Source organism: Eulemur rufifrons, chromosome 16 (assembly GCF_041146395.1).
Source record: "Eulemur rufifrons isolate Redbay chromosome 16, OSU_ERuf_1, whole genome shotgun sequence".
Lineage (NCBI taxonomy): Eukaryota > Metazoa > Chordata > Mammalia > Primates > Lemuridae > Eulemur > Eulemur rufifrons.
This window is the reverse complement of record NC_090998.1, coordinates 19667358-19686821: the sequence shown is the minus strand read 5'-3', so window position 1 is coordinate 19686821 and position 19464 is coordinate 19667358. Positions and strand designations below refer to the sequence as shown.

Here is a 19464-nt window from a genome sequence, read left to right as displayed (position 1 = left end):
TAAGAAGAACTAAACTCATACATAATTGTGCAATGGTTACTCCTCTGGTGTGTGTATTCGGGATTCAGCAAATTTGCAGAGGTCAAGCAGTTAGGTTTTTAAAAATTAGTGCCATTCAGGATCACTTGCTAAATAAATGTTATTTATGGAATTTTAATTAATGCTGAGATGCTGTTAAGATATTCTGGAAACTAGAATAAATATTGTTAAAGTGAAATACTTTGATATTAACACAAAATATTGTCCTAGTTTCAAGATACAAAATAAATAAGGAATTTGACAAGGAGTTAGTAGAACTTAATAGCGTTTAAACCAACTTTTTGTTTTGCATATAAAAATGTGTTCCTATATATTTGATATACATATAGATCCACAGATATCTATACCTATTACATATATCTATATGTAGATCTCCATTTATATGTTTGATCTTTTCTTAAACCTCAGATTTTAACTTATAATTGTAGGATTCTTTTCCAGATCATAGAATTGTTTGTTATTTTTACTTAGGCTATTTCCATGATTAAAATTCCATGTCTCTCCAGGTTTCCATGAATCAACAGTGCCCCAGAAAGTGTTTCCCTTCCTGAGACTCCAGGGAAGTCTTGGAATGCCAAGAACTTGAAGAGGGAGCCTGGCCAAATAGAGATTTTTGAACCTTGGTAGGCTTGCTGAAGCAGTTTTTTAGCACAAACACAAATCAAAGTCTTATGTTCTTAAAAGCAGCAATTTTCGTGTAAGTCCAACGAGCTCACTTTGGTTCTATTTGTTTTGGCTAAAGAAATGAAAAGCTTTGTTTAACAAAGTAATCATTATTTTGCAAGGGGATCTTAACAAATTTCTCCAGTACCTTTAATCTCACTAAAGAGTAGCTACAATTACTGACGTAACTTTTTCAATAGAAAATGACCAAATCTTCTCTAACGCCATTATTTTCTCGATCTGAACCAAAAGCTTCCTAGGTATTTTTGTAATACAATAGATTTCCGTTATGTTATTCACAATAGATACTTTCTCCAAAAGAATAATGATTTGTGATTTTGTCAGTAATTTAACAGATTTTTGTTTTCTTCAAAGGGTAGAACTAAGTCACGTCAAGATTTAAACATAAATACCTTGAAATATTCAGAGAAGCAACATGGGAGAAACTGAGAAAAGGATTGAAACCCATAGAATAAGATGTCTTTCCAAGTTGAAGGTATGGAATTTTTGTGTGGATATTTGTGTGTGTACAGTATTTAAAAAAACTGAGATAGTCCTTGTAAAATTGCTCATATCTGTATGGAGTAATCTATTATTAATGTTATACTACTTGATCTATTGATAATTTATTGCTTTAAAAAAGTGTTTTTATAATTGAGGGTGTGTCTAAATATGATTATTGATTCAGGTAATTTAATATAATCAGAAATGGCTTTGACGGATTTAAATGGAAGATAAGATCTTAAAAAATGTTCAAGCATACTTTATGCTGTGGCAGAATTTATTTTCCTGGATCAAAGGCCAATTTAATGCTCATCCTTCTGGGGCTTCTAACCCAGAGACATATGCAAGTCACTTTTGGAAAACAGCTCTTTGGACAGAAATGCTTTGCTGATTTGTATGCAAAGCTTACTTCCCAATGTCCTAGTAAAGCAAATATATTCTTCAAGCTTTGGCAGCATAACAATCATTCTCTACAAGAAAAATGCTCATTTTTTCAGCTGCTCTAGTGGTTTTGAGTTTTTCAGAGAAAATTCTTTTTTCATTGCTTCCAAGTCATTTTACATTCAAACAAAATTTGAATCTATTTTAAACCAGTGGATCTGGGTATTTGCCTTGATTCTACAGCTAGTACCTGCAAGTGGTTTCCAAACTAAGACACTGTCACCCATTTTCCCCCTATCAAAAGCTTATTTCTTCCTCGTATATGTGTAAGGGAAATCTATACCCGTACACAAAAGTGAAGAATTATGATATAGATCTAGAAAACTACTTTTGCCTGAAATGCCACATTAATTATGAAATTTTTTTCTCATAAATTGTCCCTTAATTCTAATGCCCTTCTTTTGCAATTGAGTGGATAAAAATAAAGATCTAGGCTCAGGCTTTCTGGGTTCCTATCTGAGTTCAGCCATTTACTTGCTGTGTGACACTGGATAAGTTGGTTATCCTCTTTGGGTTTCAGTGTTCTCATTTGAAAAAGGTAATAATAATATTCCCACCTTAACAGGATTTTTTTATGCTTGAAACAATGATTGAAATATTATATACATTCAATAAATATTAGCTATTATTGTTAAAGCATTTGTGGAGAAAAATCAAATTAGGTGTTATTTATTAACAACAGATCTTTAATTTTTGACTACTTTGGGGTTTAGCAAGATTAGACATTGATATGGACATTTTGACAAAATATTGCAAACACAAGTTTATCAGTTAAAAGTGAGAGGCAATGGCTTAATAATTAGTTAGGTTTTTCTGCTTCTCTGAACTTAGAAATATGCTCATTAAACAAAACTCTTTAGTAAGCATCAAAAGACTGTCCTCAACAAATTTGTTAAATTTATTTTTAAAAGCTAGTAGGACTAGCTTTATAAATATAGAGGTTATTTAGCACTAGACATGAGTCAGAAGTCAGAAGCCAGTAGCCACTGGCTTGTTTCACTGTGTAAATAGAACCAAAGAATTTAGGCAACCTATTTAGCTGTTTTAGGAAAAAGTACTGGGGTACCTATCCATCTTTTCTTAAAATGTTAAATAGAATAACTTATTTTACTAACTCTGATTTGTACTTGACTTAGTAGAGCTTCCTTGCTCTACTAAATCTTGCTTTTAAATAAAAAACTGTAATTATGAAAACATGTAAAAATTGCTTACTTTCAATAATATCCTCTGTAAAGGTTTATGGGGAGGCCGGGCACGGTGACTCATGCGTGTAATCCTAGCACTCTGGGAGGCCAAGGCGGGAGGATTGCTCAAGGTCAGGAGTTCGAGACCAGCCTGAGCAAGAGTGAGACCCCGTCTCTGCTAAAAATAGAAAGAAATTATATGGACAACTAAAAATATATAGAAAAAAATTAGCCGGGCATGGTGGCGCATGCCTGTAACCCCAGCTACTCGGGAGGCTGAGGCAGGAGGATTGCTTGAGCCCAGGAGTTTGAGGTTGCTGTGAGCTAGGCTGACACCATGGCACTCTAGCCAGGGCAAAAGAGCAAGACTCTGTCTCCAGAAAAAAAAAAAAAAAAGGTTTATAGGGGAAAGAGAGACAGAATTTCCACAAGTGGTAGTTAACATAAAAGATAAATATCTAGAGATATAGCTATACTATCTTGTAGCCATATTATAGTTTTGACTCATTTTAAGCTTACTGTTCAAATTTCCAGGTCCTTTTCACATAAATATCTATTCAGATTTTGCCAAACTATTAATGATTGATACAGATAACTTTTGGCTTATATGTATCATGGTCTGAATGTTTGTGTCCCCCTCAAATTCATACGGTAAAATCCTAACCCCTAAGGTGATGGTACTGGGCAGTGGGGCCTTTAGGAGGTGATTAGATCATAGGGTGGAGCCCTCATGGATGGTATCAGAGTCCTTATAAAAGACGACTGAGAGAGATTCCTTGTCTCTTCTACCACATGAGGATATAATGAAAAGATGGCTGTCCATGAATCATTAACTGGGCCCTCACCAGACATCAAATTTGCCAGTGCCTTGATGTTGGACTTTGCAGTCTCCAGAACTGTGAGAAATAATAAGATACAAGTTACACTACTCTGGTGATGGCACACTAAAAGCCCTGACCTTAGCCTTATACAATTCATCCATGTAACAAAAACACTTGTATCCCCTTAATATTTTGAAAAAATATTTCTGTTCTTATAGGCCACCTGGCTTATGGTATTTTGTTATAGCAGCATGAATGGACCAAGGCAGTGTATTTAATCCTATTCTATTTCATCTTACTTTCAGCTTTGACTTAGTCAAGATGTTTTTGATACTTACTCTGTTATTAACTCAATAAACTTATATCGGTTACCTACTATGCATTAGGCACTTACAAGGCACCAAAGACACAAAGGACAATAATATATGGCTGCTAGTTCTGAATTGCTCACAATGTACAGAGGGAGGAACTTATAAATATCCAAACACATAAATAAAGTGTTCTGTGATAGGGCCAGGAATAGAGGTCGGGACAGAGTATGGTGGGAAGATAAAGAGTGAATGGTCAAGGCTCTCTGGGGAGCAGAGAGACAAGGAAGGCTTCACAATAGAGGTTAATGAATGAACTGAGTATTGGAAAATTGATTATATATTTACCAGATGCACAAGGGAAATAAAGGTTACAAGTAAAGGAACTTCTTGTTAAAGGCACTGAACTGTAAAACCTTAAAACTGTAAAATGAATTCAAGGAAGTATGAGTAGAACATTATATCTAAGGGCAAGCAACAGATGATGTTAAGATATAGATTAGACTTTTTTTTACCATCTAAAAACAGCAAGAACTTTTGCTAGGAATTACTGAAAAGTTTTAAGAAATGGAATCACATGCTAACTCTGTATTTTATTAATTCATTTGATGAAAAATCAAGCTCCAAACTAGTGGTGGTGACATGTGGAAGAGAGATTGGTGGTGGGTAAGACTAGAGGAGACTAAAAAGGGTTGCAATTGTCTAAGCCAAACTGTGTATACACATGAGATATTTCAGCATATGGGTGGTAGTTAAAGCTATGGGCATAAGTGACACTTCCTACAGACACCATGCATAGAGAAAAAAGTAGAGAGTACAAGACAAAAGCCTGAAGGCGTTGGCCAAAGAAGAGAAGACTAAGTAGAAAGAGTCTAACAGGTAGGCAGAGATAAAGGTATGCGTGGGACGGGGGTAGGGAATTTCAGGAAGAAAAGAGAGAAGAATGGTATCAAATGACTCAGACTCATGAAGGAAGCTGATGACTGAGAAGTAGCTAGTGGATTTGGAAATCAGGAAGTTGTTTATGACCTTATATGGAGTAGCTTCAGTAAACCCCAGACTGTGGTTGACTGAAGGGTACATGGAAGGTTAAATAGTGTAGGCAATGAGTCTAGGCCATTCTTTCAAACAGCTTTATGGTAGTTAGAGCAGCTACCATCAGGGTTGAGGGAAGGAATTTTTTTCAAAAGACAGAAGTACCTTGAACATATTAATAAGCTAGTGCGGAGAGAAGCAGTACAGAGTGTGAGGCTGAAAGTAGAGAAGGAGCAATAATCAATGGATTGGGATTTCAGAAATAGGAAGAATGGATTCAAGAGCATGGATGGAGGAATTTTATTATGCAGGAAAAGGGACATCTATCATTCTAAAATTATAGGAAAATTAGAGGAGGCAGAGATGGAGGTAAATTTGCAGGTGAAGTTGCTGATATCATTCACTGGTCATGAAGAGCATGTCGATACCAAGAAACAGAAAAGATTTCGAATAATCTTAAAGGGAATGTGTGACGTAGAAAATAAATTGTGTGGTTAGCTCAAGACTGGGGGTGTAGAAGATGTGTGGATGAGGATTTTAGGGATTTGATTGTGCTGGCTAAAGAGTAGGTCAAATGGTCTCTCAGGATGCAAGTATCATCAGAAAATATCTTTAATAGGGCCAAGGAAAAGCACCAAGGCATACAGTTCTCCACCATTTAAGCCAACATAAATCTATAACTTGTTGAATTGAAGCAATAAGTAATCTAACTATACTATTACACAGTGTGTGATGTTTCTGTTTTCAAATTTCTTACTAAAAGCTAAGTGTTTTTTTCTGATTTAATAAACCTATCAGAATTTAACTTTTCACATTTTTAGTGAAAGCATATTAGCTTCTGGTCATCACAGTGGTTCTATCTGTTAAGTCATAACTGTTTATGGGTTGCATCAACCTCACTGCTTTCTGCATCTATATCAATACAAAGGACATGTAATTGATCAGCATATGGAACTTTGTAATATGCATATTAGCTTGGCCGCAAAAATAAACAATAACTTATGATCCATGCGAGCTGGTTCATCAAGGCTCAGGAAAGCTGCCCAGAGTGGAGTCTCATCTGCACATGATCACCGCTTTGCACCGCAGCTGAGAAACCCTGAAAACACTCTGCTCTGAGTTTATGTACTCTGGGAACCATTGGGATGACTGAGCTCAAGTGTTGCCGAGAATCCTATTCTGGGAAAAATGAGGATATAGCTCAGATTGTTCTGGACATTTTCTCCATTACTGAGAATACAACATCCTGTATTCTCAGTACATTCTGCCCAAGAATTGCAAGCAAGAAGGGTGAAGAGCTGGGTTGACCAAGGTCATCTGGGGACCTATTGTCCTGCAGAGAGACCTTAAGCAAATTTGTTACAGACACAATGTCTTTGTGTAATTCCGCATTCCTTCTTTTCACTAAAAACATATGTATGAATTCTTTTGTACTACAGATAGCATTGTAGTGCTGAAGACATATTTGGATCATCAGCTATGCCTTAGTTAGAGTGACAGTTTGTTTCTATGTATGTGCAAGGTATGCTTATTAAATAATGAGGCTACAATTACCTATAAAATTAGTCCCATTTTGAGTTTTCATGGTAGAAGACATTTTGTCACCAGATGGCAAATGTAAATTTAAAAATAAACTTTTCTATGTTTTCTTATATTTTCTTCCCTAGATGTTTCTGTTGGCAATAACATGTGCATTTGTATCCAAAACACTATCTGGATCTTATATGAATTCCATGCTCACACAAATAGAGAGACAATTCAACATCCCAACATCTCTAGTTGGATTTATTAATGGAAGCTTTGAGATTGGTAATAAATTATTGTTGCATTCCTCCTTTTGTATTTTGTTTTATATATGGAGTTTGTCTGAATTTTGTTCTCTTATTTGCTACTTTAGGTCATTTAATCTGAGTGCGTCACTTGTTTTTCTAAAACCGATTGAATAGCCTGGCTATGCTTGGAATGTGCTTAGAAATAATTCATTTAAATTTTGCCTTATAAATGACACCTAAATATGGCCACATATCCGCTATTGTCCTTTTTGGCCTAATAGTTTCTTGGTTACCTAGCATGGATAGCAGAGTATTTATTTATATTTAAATCTATCATTTGATAACCCTAAAGGAGACTAAGGACTCTATCTTTATATTTAGAAGATATTGTGGGAGACCAAAGGTATCTGTTTTACAAATGGAAATGCAAATATTTTTCTTCTGTTGTGTCTGGGAAGTTGACGATTTTCTTTTCTGAGTGCAGAGGGAAGAAGAAATTGTGTTCATTTCTCTCAGAATTTATTTCAGAAGCAGCTTCTAGGGAAGAACAAAATCTATTCTTAGGTTCTGATTTTTGTGGATAACTGGGAATATGTGAGGACGGGGGAGAGAAAGATTTCCTCTGTGAACACATCTACATGGAATTACGAATGCCACTCTTCTAAGTTTTATTTTATTTATTTTATTTTCTTCAAGATTAAAATTGCTTTCAATATATTTAGCCAATATTTGAAAGAAAAATCAGGATTGAGGAGAGGAAAAACTGAAACAGATGATGCTTCCTCGTGTCTCCTAGTGTTCAACACCCTCAGATCTTACTGTGCACCACCTGTGTGCTACATCCTGGTGATGGAGTTAGAACTAACTTATATATGCTTATATTGTCTTTTCATAGACTCAGTTCACAGCCTAATGGAGGGTATAGATGCAAACAATAATTTTAATTTAATGCAGTAAGTATGGTGGTATAGATGTATATAAGGTCCTTTGGGAACAGAAAAGGGGGCACAACCTCACTTAGGGGAGATGGGCTCTTAAAGAATGAGTAAAAATTTTCCAGGTGAAGAAATGGGGTTAGGTAAGTGTGAAGGGAATTCTAATAGAAGAAGTATAAGAGTGAGGCACCACAGTAGCTTGTGAGGGGAGCAACATTCAGCTCAGTATTATTGACCAGCCAAGATGAAGGTAGAAATTACTAAGATATCAGCCTAGAGAAATGGGCAGGGGTGAGAAATGGGCAATGGAGGGCTTTGTGTGCTTGCCATGGAGTTTATTTTATCGTCTAGGTGAGGAAGAGTAACTAAGGATTGGAAGGGTTATTAATCTTTCTGTGCCAAGGACCCCTTTGGCAATCTGATGCTATATGATCTCAGAATAATAATTTTAATTGCATAAAATAAAAACTGTATGGGTACAAGGGAAACTAATTATATGGAAATAAAATTTTTACAATATTAAAGCAACTTATAAAATAGCAATATTTGTGCTTTTTGTCAACATATTAAGATCTAGCATTAATTTTCAAGTAATTATTAAGTGTCAATATTTTGAGGTATTTGCAACAACTGTAATGTCATCTGCAAATATCTGTAACTTCTATTCATGACAGTTGATGACAAAATCATATGTCCACATTGCAGATATGTGAGTTTCATGCACTGGGGAACTGTCTGGGCTGGAGATATTGATTAGTGAGTAAGTAGGTATTTGTTAAAACTAAAGAGGAGACAAAGTTATTCAGAGAGAGGTTATAGGGTGATCAGAACAATAGACAAACAATGGATCCTTGAAGTACACTATATGTTTAAGGCACAGATGGAAGAAAAGGAGCCCATGAAAGTGTTAAGAGAAGGAATGGTCAGAGAAATGAGGGAACCATGACAGAATAGTATTATAGGAGCCAAGGGTGTAGAAATTTCCAAAAAAAAAAAAAAAAAAAAAAAGACCACAACAGTGTCAAAAGCATGAGAAATATCCAATTACATAAAGATGAAAAACTATTCCTTAGGTTTTATAATATGAAGATAATGGATGATCTTTGCCAGGGCACTTTAACTTTTAGCAAATTTAGAAGCTAGAAAGTAGTGGAGACAGCAGTGACTTCAGGAGAGAAGGAGAGGGGAGAAAAGTGGAATGTGTGGAAATAGATAAATGTTCTGAGAAATCTGGAAAGAAACTGGAGAATATCTGTAGACTCTAGTTCAGTAGAGAGGAAGAGTATTAAAATATATATGGGAGATTTTAGTTACTGGAGTAAGTTGCTGGAGAGACCAGCAGTGCCCAGGTGGTGTATTTGGCGTTGGGTGGTCAGATGGGCACCACGACCTCTGGAACTGAAGGAAAATGGCAAAGCCATAGGATCGAAAACTCAGACACGATGGTCAGTCATCATGTTTGATTGCCCAGAATGTCTTGATAAAGTAGAAAATATTAAACTATTTCTACCGCTAGTGGGTAGTGCTTTATGGCTGGAGGAGAATGATGATCTGAAATAATGTTGAGGAGAAGTAGAGAGGTAATTTCCAGATGCAAATAAAAGTGTCAGTTAGCTTACATTTCCCAGTCACTTTTACAGGCAACATTCTCCATCTCCTTGACAAAAACTTGCCTGTCTTTTCTATCCTCTCTCGTGGTGATTATTTTACTAACAGAGCAAAGCAATTTGAAAGATGAACTCACTCTTGTGTAAAGAAGAAATGTTCTTCCTTTTTTCCCCCTCTCGAAAATAGATATGGATTTCAGACAATGGCCCCTAGAGACACTACTTTCAACATGATGGCCTGTACGATGGGATTTTAGGAATCTAGAGGGGCCCATGTGGCCGATGTGGTCTTAGAGGTGGGGTACTCTCCATATAAAGTAATGTACAGGTTGACATCTCTTCAAATATAAGCCATACTAGAGATAAACAGATTGAAAGAAAAGTCTTCAAAATATATAACACCACTTCAAAATTATTAACTCCTTGAGGAAGAAAGTTTTTGAAATTTTTATAATCCTTGAGCTCATTATAGAGGCTTTCCTTTTATATAGTGGAAGCAAAGTAGATATTATTTTTTGAATTAAAAAAATGTATGGTTTGCAAAGAACTTATATATTTGTTTTTTTCAACTCTTTATACTCTTCAAGGGCCTAAACATCAGAACAGGGCTACTCCGATTAGTTTCTTTATCCTAAAGCTTTATCCTAAGACATGGGGATAAATTTTTCATTGACTTTTTTACTTCTCAAATCCAGACTTAATGAAGTACCCAGTAGGAGAAGTGGGCATTTAATATATATATATATTTTTTTACTTAAATGCATTATCTAATCTAAGGAAAGAAGTAGAAGTAAAAATAGATCTCTGGCTTGGTGATATTGACCAATATAAAGTTTTCTTTGAATAATGAGTTACAAAATGTGGATGTATCTGAATTTGACTTTCACTTCTCTTTTTGAGCATTTAGGAACATTATAATGTCCCGTGGAACATGCATAGAAAGGCCAGAGGTTACATGCAGGCTGACACCTACTTTTGCATCTCATTTTCCAAGTCTAGATAGTCACAAATTTCTTTTAAAATTTAAAATTTAAAATTTCCTAGAACCATTCTTTCCTTTCATCCCTTCTACTGGCTTCTCTTCCTCTTTAAATGCTGGTGTTCCACAGATACCTCTGTATGTATCTGTCTATGTTGCAGAACAGAGCCCTTCCTAAGGGGAGGGGTTGTGTCTTAGTCATTTGTTTAATGCAATCTGAGCACAAATCTCAGTATTTGAGATAGTTGCTGTACAATAAATGCTAGAGTATAAATGATTGAGTGAGGCTGTTAATTAAGACTTTGTTCATACTTATTGAAATGAATATTCTCAATTTTTTCCTAGGAAATCTTTTGCTGATTATATTCATCAGTTATTTTGGGAACAAACTGCATAGACCTATAATGATTGGTGTCGGATGTGTGGTTATGGGCTTAGGGTGTTTCTTACAATCGCTACCTCATTTCCTCATGAACCGGTAAGTATTTCAGTTTTTGAAGATTTTTTAGGTTCCAGTTTCACCTGTAGGAAACGAAGCCTGTGCTTTTTCCTCCATAGGAGCAATGCTTACTAAAAACACAGGGCACTGTAGTAGGAGAAGCAAGACGTGGGTTCTGTTCCACCAGTCTGTTTTGTATTCTTGGTGACCTCACTTCCACTTGCATAGTCACATTTTTTCAATTTATGCAATAGAGATTTGGGGCAGTTCTTTTATGGAGTTGAATTTGATAAAAAGATTCTTAGGACCCTCCAAAATTTGGGATTACACCCTTCTCAGGATTATTTAGGCACTTCTAAAAAAAATGAGATTCTCTTTAATTGTAGGTTGCCAAGAAGTGGGCTAGTCTGAAGGTTGATTTTTTATTTTAATTTTTACCAATGTAATTTTAGTGCAAAGTTGTAAAAACACAATGATATTAAAAAGTCTGTATTGAAAATGAGTTCTCCCCTGCCTTTTATCACTGTTTTCCAGAGGTGACCACTTGCAACTCCCTTAACTCTTTCTTCTATTTGCCTCCGTATTTCTTCTTCTTTTTTTTTTTTTTGAGACAGAGTCTCACTCTGTTGCCCAGGCTAGAGTGCCATGGTGTCAGCCTAGCTCACAGCAACCTCAAACTCCTGGGCTCAAGCAATCCTCCTGCCTCAGCATCCTGAGTAGCTGGGACTACAGGCATGTGCCACCATGCCTGGCTAATTTTTTCTATATATATATTTTTTAGCTGTCCAAATCATTTCTTTCTATTTTTAGTAGAGACGGGGTCTTGCTCTTGCTCAGGCTGGTCTCCAACTCCTGACCTCGAGCGATCCTCTCGCCTCGGCCTCCCAGATTGCCTCCGTATTTCTACATAAACGTTTATCCTGTTCGTTTTTAATACTGGCATACCTTGTTTTATTGTACTTCATAAATATTGTGTTTTTTTTACAAATTGAAGATTTGAGGTAACCCTGTGTCAAGCAAGCCTATTGGCACCATTTTTCTTACAGCATGTGCTCACTTTGTGGCTCTATGTCACATTTTGGTAATTTTTACAATATTTCAAACTTTTTCATTATTGTTGTATTTGTTATGGTAATCTGTGATTAGCAGTCTTTGATGTTTTTATTGTAATTGTTTTGAGGTACCACGAACCATGCCCATTTAAGACGGTGAACTTAATAAATGCTGTGTATGTTCTAACTGCTCAACGGCCCAGCTGTTGCCCCATCTCTCTCCTTCTCCTTAAGCATCCCTATTCCCTGAGACACAAATATATTGAAATTAGGATAATTCACAATCCTAAGTGTTCAAGTTGAACGTCTCTCACTTTAAATCAAAAGGTAGAAATGACTAAGCTTAGTGAGAAAGGCATATCCAAAGCCTAGACAGGCTGAAAGTTAGGCCTCTTGCACCAGTTAGCCAAGTTGTGAATGCAAAGGAAAAGTTCTTAAAGAAAATTAAAAGTGCTGCTTCAGTGACCACATGAATAATAAGAAAGCAAAACAACCTTACTGCTAATATGGATAAAGTCTGAGTGGTCTGGAGAGAGGATCAAACCAGCCACAACATTGCCTTAAGCCAAAGCCTAATCTAGAGCCAGGCCCCACCTCTCTTCAATTCTGTGAAGACTGAGAGAGGTGAGGAAGCTGCAGAAGAAAAGTTTGAAGCTAGCAGAGATTGATTCATGAGGTTTAAGGAAATAACTCATCTCCATAACATAAAAGTTCAAGGTGAAGTAACAAGTGCTGCTATAGAAGTGGCAGCAAGTTATCCAGAAGATCTAGCTAAGATCATTGATGAAGGTGACCACACTAAACAACAGATTTTCATTGTACATGAAATAGCCTTCTATTGGAAGAAAATGACATCTAGGAATTTTTGAGCTAAAAAAGAGGAGTCAATCCCTGGCTTCAAAGCTTGAAGGACAGGTTGACTCTTGGTAGGGGCTAACCAACTGGTGATGACTTTAAGTGGAAGCCAATGTTCATTTACCATTTTGAAAATCTCAGAGCCCTTGTGAATTATGGTCAATCTACTCTGCCTGTGCTCTATAAAGGGAACAACAAAGCCTTGATGACAGCACATCTGTTTATAGCATGGTTTACTGAATATTTGAAGTCCACCATTGAGAAATATTGCGCAGAAAAGATTCCTTTCAAAATATTACAGCTCATTGACAATGCACATGGTCACTCAAAAACTCTGATTGCCATAGCTAGTGACTCCTCTGATGGATCTGGGTAAAGTAAATTGGTAACCTTCTGGAAAGTATTCACCATTCTAGATGCTAAGAATATTCATGATTCAAGAGTGGAGGTTAAAATACCACAATTAACAGGAGTTTGGAAGAAGTTGACTCCAACTCTCATGGAAGACTTTGAGGAGTTCAAGACTTCAGTGAAAGAAGTAACTGCAGATGTGGTGGAAATAGCAAAAGAATTAGAATTAGAAGTGGAGCCTCAAAATGGGACTGAATTGCTGCAATCTCATGATAAAACTTGAATGGTTGACAAGTTGTTTCTCATGGGTGAGCAAAGAAAATGGTTTCTTGAGATAGAATCTTCTCCTGATGAAGATGCTGTGAACACTGTTGAAATGACAGCAAAGGAGGTAGAATATTTAAACATAAACTTAGTTCATAAAGCAATGGCAGGGCTTGAGAGGATTGACTCCAGTTTTGAAATAAGTTCCACTGGGGGTAAAATGCTATCAAACAGCATTGTGCACTACAAAGAAATCTTTTGTGAAAGGAAGATGCAGCAAATGTCATTAATGTCCTATTTTAAGAAATTGTCACAGCCACCCCAACCTTCTCCAACCACCATCCTGATCAATCAGCAGCCACCAGAAAAAAGATTATGACTCACTGAAGACAGATGATCCTTAGTAATTTTTTAGCAATAAAGTATTTTTAAATTAAGGTATGTTGGCCGGGCGCGGTGGCTCACGCCTGTAATCCTAGCACTCTGGGAGGCCGAGGTGGGCGGATCGTTTGAGCTCAGGAGTTCGAGACCAGCCTGAGCAAGAACGAGACCCCATCTCTACTAAAATTTGAAAGAAATTATATGGACAGCTAAAAATATATATAGAAAAAATTAGCCGGGCATGGTGGTGCATGCCTGTAGTCCCAGCTACTCGGGAGGCGGAGACAGGAGGATCGCTTGAGCCCAGGAGTTTGAGGTTGCTGTGAGCTAGGCTGACGCCATGGCACTCACTCTAGCCTGGGCAACAAAGTGAGACTCTGTCTCAAAAAAAAAAAATAAATAAAATAAATTAAGGTATGTATATTTTTAGTCATAATGCTATTGCATACTTACTAGACCACAGTATAGTGTAAACATAACTTTTATATGTACTGGGAAACAAAAAAAATTCATGTGACTAGCTTCATTGCAATACTCACTTTATTGTGGTGGTCTGAGACCAAACCTGCAATATCTCTGGGGTATGCCTGTAATTTATTATGTATAACAATATATATTGAATTCTACTATAAAGTCATATTCACTATTTACATTTGTATGACTATGTAAATATTTTTAACCACTAAACCATGCTATTGCCACTGTTTTCTTGTATAACTTTTTATTTTTCCTGGATTTAATAATTTCATTTTTTAATTTAATTCTCTATTAAATCCTGGATTTAATAATTTCATTTTTTAATTTAATTCTCCACACCTTTTTGTGGAGAAAATATTCTAATAGCTTTCTGAGAAAGTGTGCAAGGGAAGTATAAAATTTAAGACTTGGTACATCTGAAAATATTCCTATTCTACCCCCACACTTGACTGATAGTTTGGCTAGGATAAATTTCTAGATTAGAAATATTTTCCCTAGGGATTTTGAAGACATTTTTCCAGTGTTGTCTAGATTCAAATGTTATTCAAATTAAAAATTTGTGTTTCCTGCTAATTCATCACCAAAATCTCTACTGTGAGGGCAAATTTCCTCTCAATATACTCATCCATATCAGACGATACCATTTTTGTCTTGGAAATACCTCTCCTATCACTTTCAATTCTCCATCTGCATTTGAACTGGGAACTGACTATGCTTGCTGCATTGCTGTTTGCTTGAAATTTTCCTTCATTATCATCTTTAAGAATCTACTTTACTTCTTTCTTGAGTTCAGTTACTCATTTCCTGGGTGTCACATCTTTTGGTTTTCCTTTTACTCTCACTTCTTTTTCCTTTTCTTTTCTTTTCTTTTTTTTTTTTTTTTGTAGAGATAGGGTCTAACTATGTTGCCCAGGTGGGTCTCAAACTCCTGTCCTCAAGCAATCTTCCTGCGTTGGCCTCCCAAAATGCTAGGATGACAGGCATAAGCCACTGTGCCCAGCCTCTCATACCTTTTTGTGGAGAAAATATTCCAATAGCTTTCTGAGAAAGTGTGCAAGGGAAGTATAAAATTTAAGACTTGGTACATCTGAAATTCCTATTCTACTCCCACACTTGACTGATAGTTTGGCTAGGATGAATTTCTAGATTAGAAATATTTTCCCTAGGGATTTTGAAGACATTTTTCCAGTGTTGTCTAGATTCAAATGTTATTGAGATTCCTACGTCATTCTAATCCCTGTGATCAGTTACCTTTCTCTGGGAACTATTGGGATTTCATTTTAAACTCCAGAGTCCAAAATTTATAATAATTATCTTGATGTAAATACTTCTTCTCCATTGTGCTAGATGCCTTCAATCTGGACATTTGGAAAAGTTATTTATGTATTTCTTTGACAATGTCTCCCCCACACCTCTTCTTACCTCACTGTTTTCTGTTTTCTCTTTCTAGAACTTCTACTGCTTGAATATTGGGCATCCCGGATTAAGCTTATGTTTTTCTCATCTTTGTGTCTAATTTTCCATCTTCTTATCTTCTTGTTACTTTCTGGGAGATTTAACTTTATCTTCCAAACCTTTGAATGGCTTTCTAGTTTATGCAATCATATTTTTAATTTCCAAGGACTTTTGTTCTTTGTCTCTTTAAAGGAAAACCTCATTATTCTTTCAGAAATGCAATGTCTTTTCTCATTTAAATTTTCTTCATCTGTCTTCTTTGTCTCTGGCTCCTCCAAACGTACAATTTTTTGTTTGTCTCTGTCTTTACTGTTATAGGCTCCTCTCGTATATCTAGTAGTCCTTGGTTATCTATTCATATTTAATAGGAAGAATAACAACAACAAGCTAATTGGAAGTTCTGGATACATGTGTAGTGCTTGGTTAATGGAGGATTCTTTTTTAGAGTGATTGTGTAGGGACTGGCTGTTTTATAGATGGCTCAGAACTGCATATAACCTGTGAGTTATCCTAGGCAGAGATTCTACAATCTGTTACCTGGGAGGTAGAACCTTGGCTACCAGCCACACCGAAGTGGCAGTCTCACTAGGTTTTTTTTTTTTAACTTAATACCCCCAGTTTTTGGTATGGCTTCCCTATCCTCAGTGTACTTCTCCAGACCCTAGAGTCAATGGGCATTCTCAGTTGGGGTGGCAGGGGATGCCTCTGGGAGTCTACCTGTTCCTTAAACATACTTTAAACCAAAGTGTTTAAACTCTTCTGTTTTGTGGACCTTGTCCACTTTTGCATTTATAGGTATCTTGCTGGAAACTTTCCAGTGATGTGTGGCATGTGCTTGATTGCTCCCTTGTGGGCACTTATGGTCGTGTTTCTCGTAAGATAGGATTCCGTGACAACTCACTTATCTACTTTCCCATTTTCAAAATCTTGAACTCTTTCTTCTCAAATCTCCCATTACCTTTACTTTTGTGGAGTTTTGTCTTTCCTCTCTCTGTTTTGAAATCCGTTCACTGTCATTTTTGCTGGTGTTTTCAGAATGAAGGGACTTGAAAGGAGTTATTGGATTTTAAGTGCATAAATTAAATGAACAAATAATATTTTATCCTTTCAGGTACTTTTGAAGGAATCAGGAGTTTCTAGACAAGAAGTTTTTACTCTTATGTCCCATCTTATTCAAGACTCTATCAAGAAATATTTAGTTATTATTTACAATTCTTTTCACCATCTGCCAAAGGTGTTACTTCTTTGAGGCTGCCATGTCTCACGAGACCATGAGTATGGAGACAGCAGCTTTTGTCCACAGTTCACAACCAAGCTCTGTGAGCATCACTGGGCAATTGTCCTAAGGGTATTTTACCCATTTTATTATGTCCTATAGCATAGAAATTAGGACTCTTGGTGGCATCCAAACATAACACTCTTTAGCTCACGTGGACCTCAGAAGAGCAAGTTTTCTTTTGGCTTTTTCTTATCGAATAGAAAGCAATCTGGCATAATTTCTAACAAAGAGAGACTTAGCTGGATGTGTTTTCCTCCATTCTTGCAGCCTATAATTTATTTTCTGAGAAAGGACATGTGGCTTTTTTTTTTTTTTTGTAATTTGCCCAAGGTAAATGATCGTATTCTATTAATCCTTTTGTTCTTACAAGAAGAGAAAAAGTCACTACATTAGGCTGTCATCGTGATTGAGATTCTCCCAAGGCCTCTCTCATTACGAGGGGCAAATATTTTGTTTTTCTTAGGGGTTAATGAAACACATGAAAGAATTATTGTTTGGATTTTCAGAAAGTAAGAGTTATGCCTCTTATGAACAAATCCAAAGTTGGAGACTTGTTTTGTTGTTATTTCCCCTAAAGCCTTTATGTTCTTGATTACGCTGTATTGAATCTAGTATTTTTCTTGGTTTTTGTTTCTTATCCTACAGTAATTATTTCCAGGAAATGATCACCTAAAAATGACAGAAGGTTGATGTTAGATAATCTAAAAGTAGATCACCCACAAGCAGATTCTTGAAAGCTAACTATGAAAGGATTACATATTTATAATGAACAGCAAGTTCTTTTGATGATAATAATTTATGAGAATTAGAATGGCAAAGATGAAAAGACATTTGTGTTGGATTTGGATGTCGTAGCTTAAAAGAAGCAGAAGTCAGTAATCTATACATTGCCCACATTTTCCTCATTAGCTTTTTAACATGAACGTGTTTTCCCTGTGTTCATACAGATATGAATATGAATCTACAGTTTCAGTTTCAGGCAACTTGTCCTCCAACAGTTTCTTGTGTACGGAAAATGGAACCGAGATTTTAAGACCAACACACGATCCATCAGGTTGTCTACTTCATTTTATTGCTTTCTATTCAGTGAATTTGTAACTGAACACTTTCTGTTTGAATGAGATACTGGGTTTGGTTAAATGAGTAAGGTGATGAACAAAAGATATTTTCTCTCTTCAGGGATTTTGGAAGGGCTCACAGGGGTGAATAGGAATGACTAATAATACAGAATGTCATTTATCTTATATTTGAATGTATTTAGTAAGACTGCCTTTTCTATTTATTAAAATGGTAATTTAAAAATGAGTCAAAGACATCTACCCATGGACCAGAGTTGATCCCACAGAGGAAAATACCTTAGAAGGATGGATTTGGTCTTTATGATTATGAAAATAGGAAATAGAAACAAAGTTCAAGGGATTTGTGTTATATCATTGACCTTCTATAGCAGGGAAAGCAGGCAAGTATGCTATAGTTCTGAATTACTCTACTCCCTTTCTACTAAACTAGGAACTGGTCTTTCTGCTCCCTTTTTCCTCTTTGCTGGAAATACTATTTTACAACCCAACACAATAGTGATGCTGCATCTAGTTTCCTGTAGGCCCAGGCACCTACATACTGGCTTCTGCCCCTTCATGTGCTAAGGAACCTATAGAATCTTCCGCTGATACCTAGTCTGGAGGTGACTCTGAAGACTTACCTCAGCCCAGAACTTCACCTCCTGTGATGAATTTATGTCAGTGGAAGTTGCAGGAGACTCCAAGACTGGGAATTTCACTGCTACTGTTGAATCAGAGGGAACCAAAATAGTTTCAAAGAGTTGAAAAATATCTGTCTCAGAAGCTCTAAGCCAAAGAACACCCCCAGGAAACAAAGGAAAACTGTGACATTGACAGTGGCCTGTGTTCTCTTTTTGAGCTGGCCTTTGCCAAAGACTGATCCAGGTGCTAGTCTTCATCACAGTGGATATATCAAAACCTTATTCTGGTATATCTCCAGGAAAGTGCATTGATACTTTCATCACCTGATATTTGCATTTTTGCCCTAGAATAGGCCTAGAGTTTGCCTGTGATCTCTATAAGCAAATCATTATACTCATCATACAAAAAAATCTGAATAGCCAGGAAAGGAGAGTATGATTTTCTGGACTGGTAATGACTGAGAGATAGACTTCATAAGAAATTCGTGGACCCAGATGTGCTCAGGACCCTCTTGAGTGGCAACTGGCCAGTTTAGAGGAGGTGAGAGTACATTGTCCTTCACTTCCCTGAAAACAGGATTCCACAGAGCTTACCAAAAATTTTGGCTTAGGACATAAATCAAAAAGGGGTAGATAAAAGTCTTCAGAGACCTCCTTATCTTTCTCACTTTCAGTTACCTTTGATCTAGTCTTTGTTATTCTACTAAGCAATGCTGCTCCAAAGATTGGGGTGGATTTCTTTATTGAAAGTTATTTGGTGATCACAGTATACTATAGACTTTACAGAGAAAATATACTCAGTACCCAGTTAAATATTTTGGGGTTTTATAAAGTAATTAGAGATTTAGAGAATTCAAACTCTAGTGAGACTCTTGTTTAAATCTTATAAATATAGTATCAATTCCAGGGACAGATGTGTGCGTG

At 36.4% G+C, this 19464-nt stretch overlaps 1 protein-coding gene across 2 annotated transcripts in view; it reads left to right on the top strand.

Annotated features, from left to right (window-relative positions):
* Positions 1-881: 881 nt before the first annotated feature.
* Positions 882-19464, top strand: part of SLCO1A2 (solute carrier organic anion transporter family member 1A2) — a 42825-nt gene continuing 24242 nt past the window's right edge. The window contains exons 1-5 of one of the 2 annotated variants that reach the window (XM_069489265.1): positions 882-962; positions 1078-1198; positions 6663-6804; positions 10634-10766; positions 17789-17895. In XM_069489265.1, the coding sequence (XP_069345366.1) occupies positions 1139-1198; positions 6663-6804; positions 10634-10766; positions 17789-17895 (442 nt within the window). In that variant the 5' untranslated portion in view covers positions 882-962; positions 1078-1138. Of the gene's footprint in view, positions 963-1077; positions 1199-6662; positions 6805-8407; positions 8463-10633; positions 10767-17788; positions 17896-19464 lie in introns of those variants that run through there. The other variant, XM_069489267.1, reaches the window with a different exon arrangement.